An 18,320-nucleotide genomic window follows, 5' to 3' on the forward strand; every position below is an offset into this window, starting at 1 on the left:
TTAGGAAGACTCCTGAGCCAGAGTAGGCTCAGAGACTCCAGCACAGTCATGTGGTGGAAGATTTATTGACAGAAAAAGAGAACTGATGTACAGAAAACAGAAGTGAGGTACAGAAACAGCCAGATTGGTTCCAGACCAGCGTTTGCATTATTGAACACAGTTTGAACAGTTGGCTGCCTTTGATTGGCCAAAACTTAGTGATTGACACAAGTGTAAACTACAGTCTATTTACACATCCAGTTAGGTTACAGTTCACTATGTCTGGAAAAACCTTTAGGCTGAACTTAAAATATGTAAGGAGGTAGCTTTGGGCTAAACTTAACAACATGTGTATGTATGTGTGTATATAACTGTACATGGATAGGTGTGTGCATGCATGAGTGTGTATACATATGGGTGTGTGCATGTGTAGTTGTGTACATATATACATGTGTATGCATAAGCATGTACATGTAGATGTATGTATAGCATAGGCATGTATAGCTATGTGTATGTATGATATATGCATATTTAAGTATGCATATGTACATGTACAGTCATGTGCATGAATAGGTACTGTATGTATAAGCATGTATGAGTATGTATATGTAGATGTGTGTACATGCATTAGTGTGTACATGTATATTTGTAAACATGTATGGATATGTTTATATGTGTACACAAAAGTATATACATGAAAGGTTGTGTACATTCCTGTATAGATATATACATATTCAGGATACACAAGAGTAAGAGTACACATGTATAGGTGTGTGCATATATAGGTGGAAAATGCTTGCCTTTACTACTCATTGGTTTTTTTTTTCTTTTCTCTTTTCCTAAAGTGGCCTATCAAGTAAAGCTTTCAAATTGAGTACTTGTGTAAAGTATTCTGCAAATAATATTTTATGCTCAAGTATCTTTTTCCTGCTGAACAGTGAAGAACATCTTACTTGCACAGGATTCCTGGACTGTGATCTTTCCTACTCTTTGCCAGTGTTCCTTCCCTGATTTCTAGCATCTTATATTGCAATTGGAAGGATAGGTGTGATAGGTGCCAATCTGGACTTTTTCCCTTGCTTAAATAGGTGTCTCTAATTCTTTTTTAATGGGATTCTGTAAGATCTTTTGTTTAGAATTCGAGCAGAATATGCTTAGATGTAACTTTCCTTATCAATCCAGTGTCAAACTTAGGGAACAATTTCAATTCACAGATTTTCATATTTCTTCAACAAGGGGAAATTTATAGCATATATTTCCTTAATTACTGTGTATCTGTATGTATCCTCCAAATATTTTTTTTTCCTTCTGAAACATTCTTTATTTGAGCATTAGTTCTACCCCCCAAGTCTCTTTTCTTTTCCTTCATATTACTCTCTTTTATATTTTTGCTAAATGCTCTGACATATTTTTTGCACATGATCACTTACATCAAATTCACCAATCAGTCTCAACAGAGATCAATCTCCTTTTAAATTTATCTATTTAACTTCTTAGTTCCAACATCATCTGTTTAAGTTTTAGGGCGTCATTTGCAGCATCAGAAATGCCTAACTACTTGTATTATTAATATTTATTATTGTTACTATTTTAAACAGATGTGCTTTTGTCATCTCTGTCCCTTGGGTCATGTTTTCACTGAGAAAGTGGCTCCTCTCTCTGATGACAGTTCAGGACCCTTTCATGGACAGTGACTTTTTTATCTTGGCTCAAGTTGTCAAGGTTATCTCCATGGCAGAAACCTAGCAGAAGGAGACAGGTTCACTGGGCTGGGCTATGACATCAGCCTCCCCTAGGCTAGAGCAGGAAGACAACCCACTTATTCAGTTCATTCTTGGCCTTCTGAGAAGTGGAGACACGCTGCATGCTCTGAGGGCAGAAGCTCTCGGAGCAACCTCAGAAATCTGAACATGAAGTCCTTTCAGAGGAGAGCTGCTCTGAGTTCAGTTGGGGAGGGCTGGGCATGGCTCCCCCAGGGCTGTGGCCTTCAGGAGGACTCTGTGCTGCATTCTTCCCCAGGGCTTCCCTCTCCTCTCAAGCACACTGTGGCCTCTATGTTCCTATGCCACCTGCCCAGGGGAGGCCTGTCCCCTGGGGTTGTGGGGGAGGGGAAGAAGACCCATCTTTGGGGTGCTCATCTTCAGGGCACCATGCTCCCGAATCCCTGTGAGCTCAGTGTCCGCATGCTGCAATGAGCATCCTGTGATGAGGGCCTCATGTAAGGGCCAGGGGAGATTCTTCCTCTTGTCTTTGGTGGAGGTGCATGCTGACCAAGGCCTGAGCTCTTTGGGGACAGCACAGGCATGTGAGCTTTCCTGTCTGACAGCATTATCCAGCATATCTGGTTGTTCAAGGTCACAGAAGATCCTGTTTAATCATTTTTTCACACTATTGTGGGAGCTAGGAATGTACCGACACAAGGTCTGAGTAAACCAGTTTTGATTGGAAGCTAAGGGGTGACCTAGAATTCAGTTCTAAAATACTGATTTCTTTGAAGACGAAAAAGCTCTTAGAAGGATCCTCAGGATTATCGTAAGTAAAAAGCAAAACTGGTACTACCTGTTTACTGTTTCATCTGGCCCCCTCCTGTCTTTTAGCCTGGGAAGAGAGAAGATGAAATCCCATAGGCTCTGAGCCCACATGGTCTGAGCAATCTATTTCATTTAAAAATAATTCATTAGGTTTCATTATTAATCTTATACTAAGATGAAACTTATCATAACAGGTTTCTATTTGGCCTTTTTCACCTTGTGGAGAAACGTGGGATAATTCTAATTCTCCTTCGGTATGACATTACACTTTTCCTTTGAAGATGACTTTCTTTTCTATAATGACTTTTTTCTTTTGCACTAAACAGACACCATTCACCCTAAACTCCCTAGTTTCTTCATGCTGCATGATTTAGCGTTGCTTCATTATTCTGATTTTGCTAATCTGTTTTTCTTTCAGAACATTATAATTCATCAAGGTCTTTATTAAAGTGTGATCCCCAGAAGTAAGCATAGCTTTAAAGGTATGTTGTGGATATTGACAGAATTGTCCAATCTGACATATGTCTTTCCTACTCAAAAATAAACCTACAAGCCCTCCATGAGGAAAAAATAAAAATCATGTGGTTAATCTCCAAAAAAGTTAGGGATTTTTTCTTCCCTAGGCATCCTATTTGTTCCACTCTGGGGTTGCCAACTTTTTGCTTTTACCTTGTGAGTTAATTTCTCTGCCCATGTTATTTTGATACATAGATTTATACTCTCCATTGTGTGTGTATACTGACTACGGTTTTGTCAATATGAGCAAGTTGCATCTAAATATGTGTGAAAAAATATGTGCAAATGCATCCGAAGAAGCCACATCAGATACTATCTGCTCAGATGACCTCCTTCAGGAACCACTTCTTGATATTCTCTGTAGAATCATTTATCATTGGCCACCCAGCATTTTACTGGAAGTCATTCCCGGAATGCTGTGTTTGCACAGGAATTGCTATCAGTAGTACCAGAGAATGTAGAAACATGGCAGCGGCAAGCCAGGAATTCTGTGCTGCTTCTGTGTGTACTCTTGCCTCAGGTGAATGGATGTCTTTGGTACAAGATATGTAGGAGAAAACCAGTACACTTATAACTTAGCTCATTAATACAGCACTCTGGAAGGATTAATACTGGTAAGGATAATGAGACTATATTCTGCTTCAAATAATGGGATATTCTGGCGAAAGATTGTGTTGCTTGTTGTACATGAGGAGGGTTTTTTATTTTTCTAGGTACATGAGAAAATGCTATTCCACTGACAGTGTCCAAATTATGGCAAAACAACTTACAAGTTGACTCAGAGTTTATATAAACAGTAGGGTGGTTTTGGGGATAATTATCAGATGAATCAGCTGCTTCATTGGAGTTATTGTTCTTTTAGCCAGCAGAAACATAATAATTCAGTGCTGTAGGTAAGGCCTAGGAAACAGTAAGTGCCCACTGAAAATATTAAGAAAAGATGAGGAACCAAGAGAGCTCCGACAGATCCGTAGCTGGTGAAATTATAAGCAGCAAGTATTCAAAATGTTGTTTGATTTGATTTGCTTTTAAGGAAAAGGGAAAAGGGAAACCTCATGAGACAAATGCTAAATTTATAGTTATCAAAAGATCACAGTAACCAAGATTGGTAAATGAATGAATATAATGATAAAGCCAAGAATCTTATTTTACCGGCATAAAAGATAAAGCAAAAATTTTCATATTTTCTTTGAGATTTAATATTTTATATCACTTAACATACTTTATAGAACGTTTCACATTATATTCCTAGGTTCTTTTCTTTCCTTAGCTACCTTAGGTACAGATTTTCTTTTTTTTTTTTTATTTTATTCTTTTTTTGAGATGGAGTTTCACTCTTATCACCCAGGCTGGAGCGCAATGGCGCAGTCTAGGCTCGCTGCAACCTCCGCCTCCCGGGTTCAAGCGATTCTCCTGCCTCAGCCTCCTGAGTAGCTGGGATTACAAGCACCCGCCACCACACCCAGTTATTTTTTGTATTTTTAGTAGAGACAGGGTTTCACCATGTTGGCCAAGCTGGTCTCAAGCTCCCGGCCTCAGATGATTCGCCCACCTCGGCCTCTCAAAGTGCTGGGATTACAGGCGTGGGCCACCGTGCCCAGCCAGTTATAGATTTTTGAAGCTGGAGGTGACCTAAGAGATTATTTGACTAAGAAACAAAATTAAAAACCCAACACTTCATCTTAAGATTAGGAAGCAAAAGTTGGAAAGGTTTAAGTAATTTGCCCTCAGTTATTTATTAGCAGACCTAGGGATAGAGCTCAGACTCCCCATTGCCAAGTCCATTTGTTTTCCTCACCCCGCCATGTCACCTCATCGCTAGTTTTCCTTTTGTTATACCTTCTATGATTTTCTCCACATCTCTTTCACTATCTCTTTCACCAGTAGTAAACATGGGAACTTTTCTTTAGCTGGGTGGCCTTCTTTTTCAGAAACCCGTGCTAAAAAATTGAAAATGCAACAATCTTGACATTTTAACATCAAATTAGACTAATTTTCAGTATCAGTTAATCAATAGATCAAGAGTCTTTGCATAATACTGTAGGCATTACAGATGCAATTAAATAATATTCTCAAGTTCTTATTACCAATCTACTAATTTCAGCAAACTCTGCAATTGACACATTTGTTTGTGTCATAAATCAGTCAAAACTCTACTGATAAAGCTGACTTTGCATAAAATAGAAAGCATTCTCTTCAACATGGAATAGAAAATGATTTACCCTCATTTATTTTAGAAATTAAAAACTTACATCTAAGGCGGGTGGGATATTTCCTAAGACAAGATAAGTGATGTACTAAGACTCCATGCCACTCGATTAAATAAAACTTCCTTCAAATAAAACAATTTCAAGAAGAGTCAACAGATGTATATTTTCTACTGGGATTTATTGAACCATCTGGTCTTGTAATTTCCAGCTGCATACTTCACATTAAGTTCTGTCTTTAAAGCATCAAGTAATTGTAAATACAGTATATTTTATGTACAAATGTAAATATATTTAGGTTTGCTCATGACTTTCTTTCAAATAAATTGTGCTTATGTTTGTAAACTAATTAAACTTTAATTTATTTCATGAGACTAATTTTATTACCATCATATTTCATGATGCTGTGGTTGTTTCATGCTTAACTTATACAATGCCTTCTAAGTATTACTGAAGAAGTAAGATTTCAACAACTCCTATAAAGCTTTCATGAAGCAATTACATTGCAACAGTGATCTCAGGTTTGTCTTTGAAAGTTTTTGCTATTTTTAATAGAACACCATAAGGACATCTCCCACTCTCCTTGGGTCTGTTAGTACCTAATATCTTACATGCAAAACTTGTTGAAATCAAGGTGAGAACATTACAGTTGGAAAAGGGGCAAATAAGTAGCCCTGAAATGATACAAAACAGGATGAGTGTTCAGTGATATACAATATTAATCAAACTCTACTGATGATGTTGACTTTACATAGAGTACAAAGCATTCCCTTGAAAATAACCCTCTCATAAGTTCTAAGAATAAGTTATCTTCCAAATACAGCATTTTGCATTTATTTACAGTCTATTATATCATAGAAGAAAGAAAAAATTTTCTGTACCAGGATTAGGCAATTCATTAGCAGGGCTTTACCAAGTTGCTTAAGAAAATGGTTTCTTAATACTAGAAGTTTATTTTATCATCAGATAAGTAGGGCCTCTTGGTATTTTTCCATCAGATATGTTCCTCTTAGTATTTTCCCATTAGAAACGTGCCTTTTAGTAAATATGAGAACTGTCTTGTAGCTGATGACCCTCCTTTGTAGAATCTTATGCTAATGAATTACAAATGCAAGAATCTTGACATTTTAACATCAATTTAAACTAATTTTTCATATCAGCTAATCAATAGGATCAAGAGTGTTCGCATAATACTTTAGGCATTGCAGGTGTAATTAAACAACATTCACAAGTCCTTGTTACCAATCTACTTATTTCAGCAAATTTTGTAATTGTCCATTTGTTTGTGCCATAATCAAGTAAGTCAAAATTCTACTGATAAAATTGACTTAGCATAAGCATGATGATAAATGATAAAAATTAGAAAATTTGGAAATCCTCATTACGTTATTACGTTTGTAATTCTTAATATTGCTAAAGTATGACATTGATAATTAATGAAGTTTAGTTTCAAATATGTTCCCATAAAATGCAAAATATTTGGTAAACAGGATATATGCTCTGCAGATCACTAGGGAAAACCAACAATGTGCAGTCTAAAGGAGACATTGGAGAGCAAAATTCTTAAAATCCTTGTAAGACCCAAATGTGCCTGAAATTTCAGTGCCTTAAGAGAATTACTGGAAGTCAAAGACTGCTTTATGTATCTAAAAAGCAGATTTTAACTCTATACCATTAACAAGGGCCATACATAAGCAAAATATTGAGAATGGTCAAATATGAAAGCATACATCAAAGTTAAGTCAGGCACACAGAAACAGGAGTGGCAATAACAGTACACAGTTGAATGTAAGAAAAGCATTAACTGAAAAAAGGAGGTTTTTTTTATTTATTTTTATTTTTTTATTTTTATTATACTTTAAGTTCTAGGGTACATGTGCATAACGTGCAGGTTTGTTACATATAAAAGAAGTTTTTTAAATCTCAATTTTGAAATAGCTTAGCATCCATTCAGCACAGCTTAATAGAATTGTGTTTGAATATTATTAATGAGATCAATTTGTGAAAGATGTATTTAACTTTGTCCCTATAAGCTAAAATTAACTTTATCTTCAAATATTCATAAGGATTCTCAAATATTGATTATATGCTAGGTCACTAGAAACACTAAACTTCCCGAAAGCAGACTTCATTATGTTTTACCACAATGCAACTAATCTAAAGTAATCAAGTTTAAAAGAAAATAGCTACTTAGAATTTTTTTAGTCATTAGACCAAATAAATATTTTATCAATAAGGCAACAAAATTTAAGTTGAATATCTAAAAATATTAATGACATCATTATTATCAAAATTTATGGGTAACAGAGGTAAATACAGAAACAAACTTGTAGTTTTATTAAAAATGAAATAATAAAAATAAATTAACAAAACACACAGCTAAAGATGGTAGAGAAAAGACAGCTAAATAAATACGAATGTTCTGAGAAAGCCTGAATGAAGATATAAGCGGAAGTGATGAATAAATCTAATAGCTGGCTTAAAAAATAAAGGAAGCAGAAGTAATAACTATAAGAAATTATATATTCATCTAATATCTAATATGTATTATATAGGTATAATATATATAATACATAGTAACATACACAATAACATAATAACATATTTTTTCCAATAATGATAAAGAGAGAAAAACAAAATTGAAAATTAGAAGAAGTTTGTCACCATTTTCTTTCTTAGAGTCCTGAGACATAGGAATGCTTTTTAGTTGTATACTTCTTTGCAGCATTGTACTCAATAGGCAATCTTCGACCCTCACTCCCCTCCCACTCTCCTACCTTTCAGAGTCTCCAGCATGTTATTCCACTCTGTCCATCCATGTGTACCCATTGTTAGCTCCCACTCATAAGTGAGAGCATGTGCTACTTGCTTTTATATTTCTGAGTTATTTCACTTAGGATAATGGCCTCCAATTCCATCCACGTTGCTGCAAAAGACATGATTTCACTCTTTTTATGACTGAGTATTATTCCATTGTATTAGTTCATTTTCACACTGTTATAGATGTACTACCTGAGATTGGGTAATTTACAAATAAATGAGGGTTTTTGACAGTTTCTCATGGCTGGGGAGACCTCAGGAAACTCACTATCATGGTGGAAGGCAAAGGAGAAGAAGGCACCTTCTTCAGAAGGTGGCAGGAGAAAGGGACAGTGAAGGGGAAGTGTCTCACTTTTAAACCATCAGATCTCATGAGAACCCCCCTCAGTATCATGAGAACAGCAGGGGGGAACCACCCCCATGGTCCAATCACCTCCCATCACATGCCTCCCTGGACATGTGAGACTTAACAATTCGACATGAGATTTGAATGGGGACACAGAGGCAAACCATATCATCCATGGTGTATATATACCACCTTTTTTAATCCATCGATGGACTTTTAGGTTGATCTCATATTTTTCTTCTTTTGAGTAGAGCTGTGATAAACATATGAGTGCAGATGCCTTTTTGAAATAATGATTTCTTTTCCTTTGGGTAAATACCCAGTAGTGTGATTGCTGGATCAAATGGTAGTTCTATTTTTAGCTTCTTACAAGATCTCCATACTACAGTAAATTTTTTAATGGTGGGAACTATCTCCCTGATTCATGAGAGCAAGTTGAGTGCAGTGTGCAGTGGATAGTTGTTGAGATGACCACACACTAAGGTAACCCTGAGGAGTCACGCCCTCATGTCATCCCTTTTCTTTAGTGAGAGCAAAATCTGTGACCTGCTTACAGCAAAGGTGATGAGGTGTCCCTCCCATGATGAAGCTACCTCGTACTAGACTCTGTCTTAGTAGATGGAAGGAGAAAGATTCCCCTGCTGATTGTGAGAAAGCAAACCGCTATGTTGTGGAGATAACATTTTCTGATTTTTATTTCTTATGGAGAGGGCCTCATGGAAGGGAACTGTGGGTGGCCTCCAGGTGGCCTTCAGTAACACAACCAGGAGGAAGTGAGTTCTGCCAACACAGATTCTGCCCCAGATAAGATGAGAATGTAGCCCCACTAACCTCTTGATTGGAGCCTCATGAGACTGAGCAAAGGACCTGCTAACCTGTGCCTGGAGTCCTGAATTCTGGCCACGGAAGGTGTGATGTGCTGCGTGTGGTAGTTTGCTTGGGATTCTGTAACAAAGCACCACAAACGGGACAGCAAAACTTGTTTCCCCATTCCAGAGGCAGGAAGTCTGAGATCAAGTGCTGGCAGGGCTGGTTGCAACTGAGGCTGTGTGGGAGAATGCGTTCCATGCCCCTCACCCTACTTTTCGTGGTTTGCCAGAATTTCAACATATGAATTTTGAGGGAATACGCAGCAATCCATAAAAATGCGTTTGTATCATTTTAAGCCATTGCGTTTGTAGTAACCTGTTACACTGTGATAGATTCCTAAAACAATTGTAATAAGAAAGTGAAATACCAGTAAGAGTATGAAGAAATATTAATAGGTTGCTACTGGAACCCTCTCACTTCAAAACAATTGTGGGAATAGTTCAGTGTTAATTCTAATTAAGGTGAAACATCATCTAAGGATATGATGTATTAATATACTCAGTTCTTTTATGAGAATTAGAAGCCATTTTGCTATTAATATATGAATTATTAAGAAATTATTTTGGGAAGTTAGCGAGGGTAAAAGTTCTCCGTGGAATTTTCCTTTAATAAAAAGCAGCCCCAAATCATTTCTTCTCTAACAAAAAGCAGTCTTAAAGGTCAGGCTACAAGCATAGATATGTGTATGTAAATACATGCTGCTAAGAGCCAAGTCCATCCAACATGGCGATTCCCGCTCCCTTTCGCTTGTCACCACATGTGCGGGTGTCATAGTGGCCGCCAGCTAGAAGCTGCATTTGCGACCAGGTGCGGTGGCTCAGGCATGTAATCCCAGCATTTTGGGAGGCCGAGGTGGGCGGATCAGCTGAGGTCAGGAGTTCGAGACCAGCTTGGTCAACATAGTGAAACCCTGTCTCTACTAGTAATACAAAAATTAGCGGGCCGGGCGCGGTGGCTCAAGCCTGTAATCCCAGCACTTTGGGAGGCCGAGACGGGCGGATCACGAGGTCAGGAGATCGAGACCATCCTGGCTAACACGGTGAAACCCCGTCTCTACTAAAAATACAAAAAAAAAAAAACTAGCCGGGCGAGGTGGCGGGCGCCTGTAGTCCCAGCTACTCGGGAGGCTGAGGCAGGAGAATGGCATAAACCCGGGAGGCGGAGCTTGCAGTGAGCTGAGATCCGGCCACTGCACTCCAGTCCGGGCGACAGAGCAAGACTCCGCCTCAAAAAAAAAAAAAAAAAAAAAAAAAATTAGCTGGGTAGTGCACGCCTGTAATTCCAGCTACTCCGGAGGCTGGGGACGGAGAATCACTTGACCCGGGGAGGCGGAGGTTGCAGTTAGCTGAGATTGCACTACTGCACTGTAGCCTGGGCGACAAGCGTGAAACTCCCTCTCAAAGAAGAAGAAGTTGCATTTGCACAATAAAAGACTAGGGTGGGAGGGCTGGTCTTTTCCTGGGGTGGGAGGACTAGTCTTATCCTAGGCTATATAAATGACATACCTGGTCAGACCAATCCCCTGGACCCTATGTAAATCAATCACTGCTTCCTCAAGCCTCTGTACAAAATTGATTGTGTTCGGTCCCAAACCAGAGACCCTCTCTTGGGCGACCAGCTTTCCCAGCATGAGGAAGCTTTTTCTCTTTCTCTTCTTTTTGGTCTATTAAACTTTATGCCTCTAAACCCACTCCTCGTGTGTGTCCGTGTCCTGAATTTTTTCTCGGTACCAGATAAAGAACCAGGGCATGTACCCCAGACAACGGAGATGTTTCATATGCAATATGAATGCACTCATTCTCAAAGCGTCCCCCAAATTTATTGTCAGTTTTGTAAGTTTGCTGTGAGTTATTTGTACTTTTTCCCTTTTTGCAAGCAAATAAGAGGTGTTGAAAGTGTTGAAAATGAAAATCAGATATATTTTTGCCAATTTAAAAAATCAATTTTGACGTATTTTTAATCTATGGAGTGCAGCATTGGGATACTAGTGTTCCATAGGTGCATAGTTTTGATCAGTTCATGGAAAGACACATGATTGCCTGAGCTACTATAGCTCAGTCTCCCAAACTTGACCTTGTTTATTCACCATGGACTGTCAATCCACTCCAATAAACTGCAATATTCAGACACATTCCTAAAGCAACCTGCTGTCTTGAGAATTTTCTAATTTTATTAAAGCATTTACTGGGCACGTGCCACAAGCAGGTGCCGAGGATTAACTGGTAGGTAGGACAAGGTCCTTCTCTTCTGCTCTTCTCAGAGAATGAGAGGAGTGAGACCCAATGTATCCAGAGAGTGTTGAGAGAGTATAATGAGTTTACATCCGACTTGCTCTTGGCAGTTGAGAAAGGCTTCCCGGAGAAGGCTGACATGACATGTATGGCATTTGTCAGTCAAGTGAGACCAAATGAATTTGGAGCAGGATAACTGGCTGTGGATTGTGCATTAGGGAGAAATGAGACTGCAGAGGCAAGAAGGTGCTACATAGGGAAGGACCTTGTTTCATTCACTAAGAATCTAGGTCACCATTCACAAAGCAAAGGCAAGAGCAGGGTTGGGGTGGGGGCAATCAAGGCTGCCCTGAATGGGAAGATTCACACACACACACACACACACACACACACACACACACACACACCCCATCATGCCCCTTGAACATGAGTTATCTGGCTGTATCTTCATCCACATCTGTTGCTGTCTTCAAAAACCCTATCTGCTATCGCCCCCATGTCATACATAGACCAAAAATTTAAGCTGAGCTAAATTGAAGTCATTTCCTTTTACTTTCCATCCTAGACTCATCCATCCATTCATTCTGTTAACAAATAATGACCCTATTATTTGCAAGTTGCATAAGCCAGAAATCTAGGCGTTAACCTTCTTCTGTTTTCCTCGTTCAGTGCTCTGGCATTATGACTTTTGAGTCTGACCGTCTGGATTTAAACTCTGTCTCTTCTGTTGAAAAGCTGTAGGACTTTGTACGAGACAATATAATCTGGATTTAAACCCTGTCTCTTCGGTTGAAAAGCTGTAGGAATTCGTATGAGATAATATAATCTTTCTGTGCCTTAATTTCCTCAGGTTAACAATAGGGAAGATAATATTGAGTATGGGTTATTGTAAAGTTTCAAATAAATAACTCGTGTAAAGCCTAAGAACAGAGCTCAAGAAAGCTGCCATGTCACTGCAGTCTTGTGGGTTGTTTCTGTTCAGGTGTACTCATCCCTGTACACTTGTGATGTTATATATACGATTCCTTGCTTTGGGGTTTTATTTATGCGACCCTTAACAATCTATTGGTGCTTTAAAGTAAATAAATTCTAAAGCTTTATCTTTCTACAAAATAGTGAAAGACCATAGATGATGAGAGTTTATCTGCAGAGCCTTTTCTCTACATTTTTCCTTTTTATATGAGAATTGGAAAGAAAGATATTTGGCTTAGCTGGAGATGCTGCATTGTAGTGGGGAGAATACTTGCAACCTATTGAAAATCAGGAACCATGGCTTATCCATTTTTATTTTCTCTACATTGCCTAGCCTAATACCTTAATTCAGTAAGATCTCCATAAATATGTATTGACAAAAGCTGTGTGCTATTTCGAAATAGAAAGACTGAGTTTCATTTTCTGATAGAAGTTTACTTTCTTTAGTTGTATTCTTCTTAAAAATTTCTATGTATTTTTTTTTTACCCAGAACTGCAAATATTTATGGGTTATTAATTATCAGTAAAGTACTAAGTTGAGGTAACAGCATAACAGTAGGGAAAAATAAGCACCTGTGGGTCCCTTAGTATAATGTACAGCTTTATCTAGAATGTTTTGACTTCATCATTATAAAAGGAGCAATAGATCGGGCGCGGTGGCTCATGCCTATAATCCCAGCACTTTGGGAGGCCGAGGCATGAGCCACTGCACTCAGCCTCCAGAAATTTTTTATCTAATTATGGTAATATACAACAATATGATAATTAACTTGTAAACTTTATAAGAAGGCTTGGAATTTCTTCAGTGAACTGTGCTTGGATTTTATAAATACTTTTTAAATTGAAAACAAGGACAAAAGAAAACAAAAGGTAGAAGTACAAATCAAAAAAGAAAACAAGTAACAATCATAACCAGTTTTCTAGACATGTCACTGTTGTCATTTTGGGATATTTTCATTTTAGTTTATTTTTGGTATGTTTTAATATCAGTGAGTTCATATGTACAAGTTTTACTCTTATTTTGTTTAGTGTTATAGCATTTGCAGTTTGTTGTGTCATTTTAAAATCATCCTAAATTTCATATTCATGTTTGCTTGATAATCTTTCATGTCATATCCCTCTTGAATTTAATTTACATATGATAAGGTGAAGATGTAAGTTGTTTTCACTTTCTCTTCTTTTAGGAATAACTTGCTAGTTGCCCAGAACAAAAGTACTCTCTCTCTATTTTCCAGTTTGTGCTGCCTAATATAATGTGTGAAATGTAATTTCATGTTAAGATGCTCTGGGGTTGTTATCCTGCTTTAGTTCTTCAGTTATTTTCCCATCAATATTAAGAATTTTTATTTTTGAACTTCATGTATAGTAGTTTTACTATCTGGGAATGTTGATTCCTATATCATTCTTTTTCATTTTTAAAATATCTTAGTTTCCAGACCATCTGTTTTCATATGAAATTTTAGAGAGTGTATTAGGCAGTTTTTGCATTGCTATAAAAAATACCCAAGACTGGGCAATTTATAAATCAAAGCAGTTGAATGGGCTTACAGTTCTATAGGCCATACTGAAAGCCTGATGCCAGTATCTGCTCAGCTTCTAGAGAGGCCTCAGGGAGATTTTACTCATGGCCAAAACAAAGGGGAGCAGGAGGCAGGGCACATGATGTGATCGGGAGCAAGAGAGTAGGGGGAGGTCCCACACACTTGTAAACAACAGATCTCCGAGAACTCACTCACTATCGCAAGAACAGCACAAAGACATGAGGGAGCTGCTCCCACATCCAGGTACCTCCCACCAGGCTCCACCAACACTGGTGCTTACATCTCAACAGGAGGTTTGAGGGGGATATCCATATTATATCAGAGACCACTTTTTAAAGTTCCATATTTATTTGCAACCAGTTTTTCTTGTTATTCTCATATCTTTTTGATTGTGATGAAAACACATAACATAAAACTTACCATTTTAACCACTTTGAGGGCACAGTACAGACGTGCAACAGGGTGCATCTTTAAAAACAAATCTCTAGTGGGCATCAGGTGTGCCTGAGACACTTTGAGGAGTTGCCAAATTTTAAGCATTCCACCCAGGACTTTTCTGCTTCTTTCTTCGTTGTGCCAAGTCCTTAGTGAATAAAAGACGCCGTGCAATGCATGCCCTTACTAAGATTCAACATCACTCTCCCTGGGGCTCCTCCAGAGGCTCTGCAGACTGCTCTGCATCCCACTTGCTGCTGCAAAACAGAGATTCAGTGACATGCAAAAGCAAATATCTGAGACTGTGGTCACCCAGCAAAATGGAACGGACTAAATGAGTCTCTCTCACTCTCGCTCTCTGCTCTTTCTTCTTGGCAATCTTCCCTCTCTGACCATTAAAGAAATGATCTAGATGAGATCGTGACATCCCATCTCACATGATGCTATTGTGGTTACTTCTTTCCCCACAGACTGTAGGAGTAGAGGACAGTTCAGAGCAGTGACACAAGAATCTCAAAAGAAACGCTCAGCTCAATACAACTATCCTGATGAGAAAGATATGGAGTTAAGTCATCTAAGAAGTAGGTATGTATAGAAATATCTCATTTCTTTAGGCAACTTACTATAGATTTGCTTCAAACCTACAATTTTTTTTTAATCTTTTTAAATAGAGACCACAGTTAACTTATTTACATATAAGGTGAACCACATGAAAAGGATCAAACACAGAATGAATTCTGTAATGTGTTTGGGTTCCATTTCACTCTGCAGTAGCCCAGCCAGAGCGTATTTGGCAATGAATTTTCTCAATAAAGTGCAGAAAACTACATTGCATGATGCTAGTTTTGACCCCTTAAATGACATTATGAGTTGATATTTTTCAGATTCTTTTTGAAAATATGAAATAGCATATTGTTTGTGAGAAAGGTAATAGTATCTATTTAAGTTAATTCATGTTAAGTTGATTTGAATTCATGAATAGTACATGGCAAGCAAGGCTTGATTAGTGACCAAGATGGAATATTTTTGAACTCTTTGAAAATTGAGAAATATCAATCTTATTCCTTTGAAATCCTTTAGGACTTCTTTTATGTAGCTTGTATATCAGCTTGATACAAAGTTTTGCTTTAAAAAGTTTCTCCCTACTGTTGACTTGGAAGCTTCTGAAAGCAGAAACATTACCTTGTGCATAGATATGTCCAGTAACTCCTTTTCATTGAATAAGGAGTCAGTACATACTTGTGAAATTGTTACCAAAACAAACATTGCAATTCACAGTCCATAGGCCATGCAGATTCTTTCAAGGAACCATATATCCTATTTTTGTTGTCCATAGCTGCCTCCTAAGTGGTATAATTCAGCCAAATTCAAAATCCATTTTTGGCATCCATTTCTTCAATTACAGCTGTAAACTTGAACAATATATGGGCCCTGTACTCTAAGATTTAAAATTGAGGAGAGGAGATAGTGTTGTTGGACAGGAAGCGTGAAGGCTTTAGAGTCAGGCACATAGATTCAAATCCTATTTCTACCGCTTCATAACTATGCATGTTATATAAAATTTCCCAATCTCCATTTTCTCAGCTGTAAAATGGGCATGTAATACATACTTTTCAAGATTATTGTTTTAACTTGAGGATACAAGTTTTTGTGTTTCATTTTTTGCAAAAACTTTCCTACCTGGGCTCCTCGCCTCTCTTCCATCCTTCCAAATTGTCTAAAATGTAAATCTGATCATTCTGTAAATTACTCACCACTCTCTATGGATGGAAAATAAACTGTGTACTGGTTAAGAGCAAGGCCCTTTTTTTTGAATCCTAATCTGCATCCCAGCTGTGCAGTTTAACAGCTCTGTATACTGTGGACATGTTAAGAACTTTCTAAGCTTCAGTATTCTCACCGGAAACACAGGCTAAAGTGTCTTATAGAACTGGGCACTTAAGTGACACAAAGTGCACTCTAGCACTTCAACTCCTGCCTGCGCAGAGCAGGCACTAACTAACTACGTGGACCTGACATGGGATCTCTTTATACAGCTTCCCATACTCATTACTGCGCTGCTCCCAGACAGAAGGCATTGCCTTCTTATTTATTTATGCATTCATGTTTGTTTGAGACTACCGGGGATTTTATTCTTCGTATTATGTGCTTTTCAGAGATTTCTAAATGTTCTTTTTTTAATCAGAAATCAACAATGTGAAGTAATTTTTGAGATAAAAGAATCATTTTTTCCTGATTAATCTAAGTGTTTTTTTTTGTTCTGCACTTCTGCTTTAACATATTTTTCTAAAATAAAATGTGCTACCTTTACTATGGAAAAAACCTATTTGTAAATGAAATAACAAACTAAAAATATAAATAATTACGTTAAACGTTTATTCTTATGAACATAGGTCATCCCTCCCCCATTTTTTAATTGAGTACTGATGACTTTTCTTTTACACTTTACTGCATGTTGCAAGTCTTCTTAAATAGCATACATTATTTTTTATGAGTAAAACTTCATTTTTTATATATTTTATTTTACTTTATTAATTTTATTTTATTGTGATAAGAACAACATGAGATCATACCTCTTAACACATTTGTCAGTGTACAATACAGTATTGTTCATCTGTCCATTGATGGACACTTACATTGTTTCTATATTGTTCCAATTATAAATAATGTTGCAGGTAACATGGGAATGAGGACATCTCTTTGATATCCTCATTTCAATTACTTTGGCTGTATACCCAGGAGTGGGATTGCTAGATGAAATGGTAGTTCCATGTTGCTTTTTGAGGAGTCTCCATACTGTTTTCCACAGTGGCTACACCATCCCACATTTCCACCAACATTGTGTAATCCTCACTAACACTTGTTATCTTTTGTTTTTTGGTAATAGTCATCCTAACAGGTGTGAGGTGCTATGTCATTGTAGTTCTAGAGGACACTATGCTAAGTGAAATTAGGCAGTCACAAAAGGAAGATATTGCATGATTCTATTTGTATGAGGTATCTAAAAGAGTTGGACTCAGAGTGGCAGAGAATAGAATGCTGGTGGTCAGGGGCTAGGAGGAGGAAGAAATGGAGAATTGTTGCTCAATGAGTAAAGAGTTTTACTTATGCAAGACAAATAAGTTCTAGAGATTCGCTGTACAACCTAGTACCTATAGTTAATAAAGGGTACTGTACACTGTCAAATAGTTTGAGAAGATAGATCTCATATTAAATACCATCATAAGAACAAACAAAAACCAAAACAAACCACATGCACACATGAAAAAAAATAAGGAAATTTTTGGAGGTGGTGAATATATTTATATTGAGTACTTTGTAGTATCACAGGTATATATGCACATGTCCAAACTCATCAAAATGTATACATTAAATATGTGTGTTTTTGTGTGTATCAGTTGTACATCAGTAAAGCTTAAAATGTAGTATTGTTGCCTATAAATACGAGGTTATACCTCTTATGTGTCTTCCTAGTGTGGATGCTATATGTCTTGCTTCTTTGCCAACTGTTCTTTTTGAGAGAACGTGAGGAGCCTAATGGCAGCACCCTCACATCCTGCACCCATCTACCTGAGCAGAATGCCTGATGCGTGGCCCATACCCACACATACTTGTTAAATTGTGAATACTCTCCTACTCCACAACATCTGGGCTCACCAACATCAGCCACTTCCCTGTGTGCCCACGTGTGGTCTTTAGACTGTTGTTTTTATCTTCATACAGTCATTCAGGCTTCTTCAGGATTAAATATCTTTGATGAGACACTGCAGATTTACAGAAGAGAGCATTATGAAAGTAAAATGTACAACCATTTGCATCAATATTATCCCTAACAACACTTGTACATTTAAACCTTTTAACACAGTATTGTA

General features: G+C 37.6%; 1 protein-coding gene across 1 annotated transcript in view; it reads left to right on the forward strand.

The window, feature by feature from the left end:
* Positions 1-18,320, forward strand: part of PXDNL (peroxidasin like) — a 513,952-nt gene that overhangs the window by 467,449 nt on the left and 28,183 nt on the right. The window contains exon 20 of the mRNA XM_030937395.1: positions 14,919-15,033. Within this exon, the coding sequence (XP_030793255.1) occupies positions 14,919-15,033 (115 nt within the window). The remainder of the gene's footprint in view (positions 1-14,918; positions 15,034-18,320) is intronic.

Source organism: Rhinopithecus roxellana, chromosome 9, assembly GCF_007565055.1.
Source record: "Rhinopithecus roxellana isolate Shanxi Qingling chromosome 9, ASM756505v1, whole genome shotgun sequence".
NCBI classification, from domain to species: Eukaryota; Metazoa; Chordata; class Mammalia; order Primates; family Cercopithecidae; genus Rhinopithecus; species Rhinopithecus roxellana.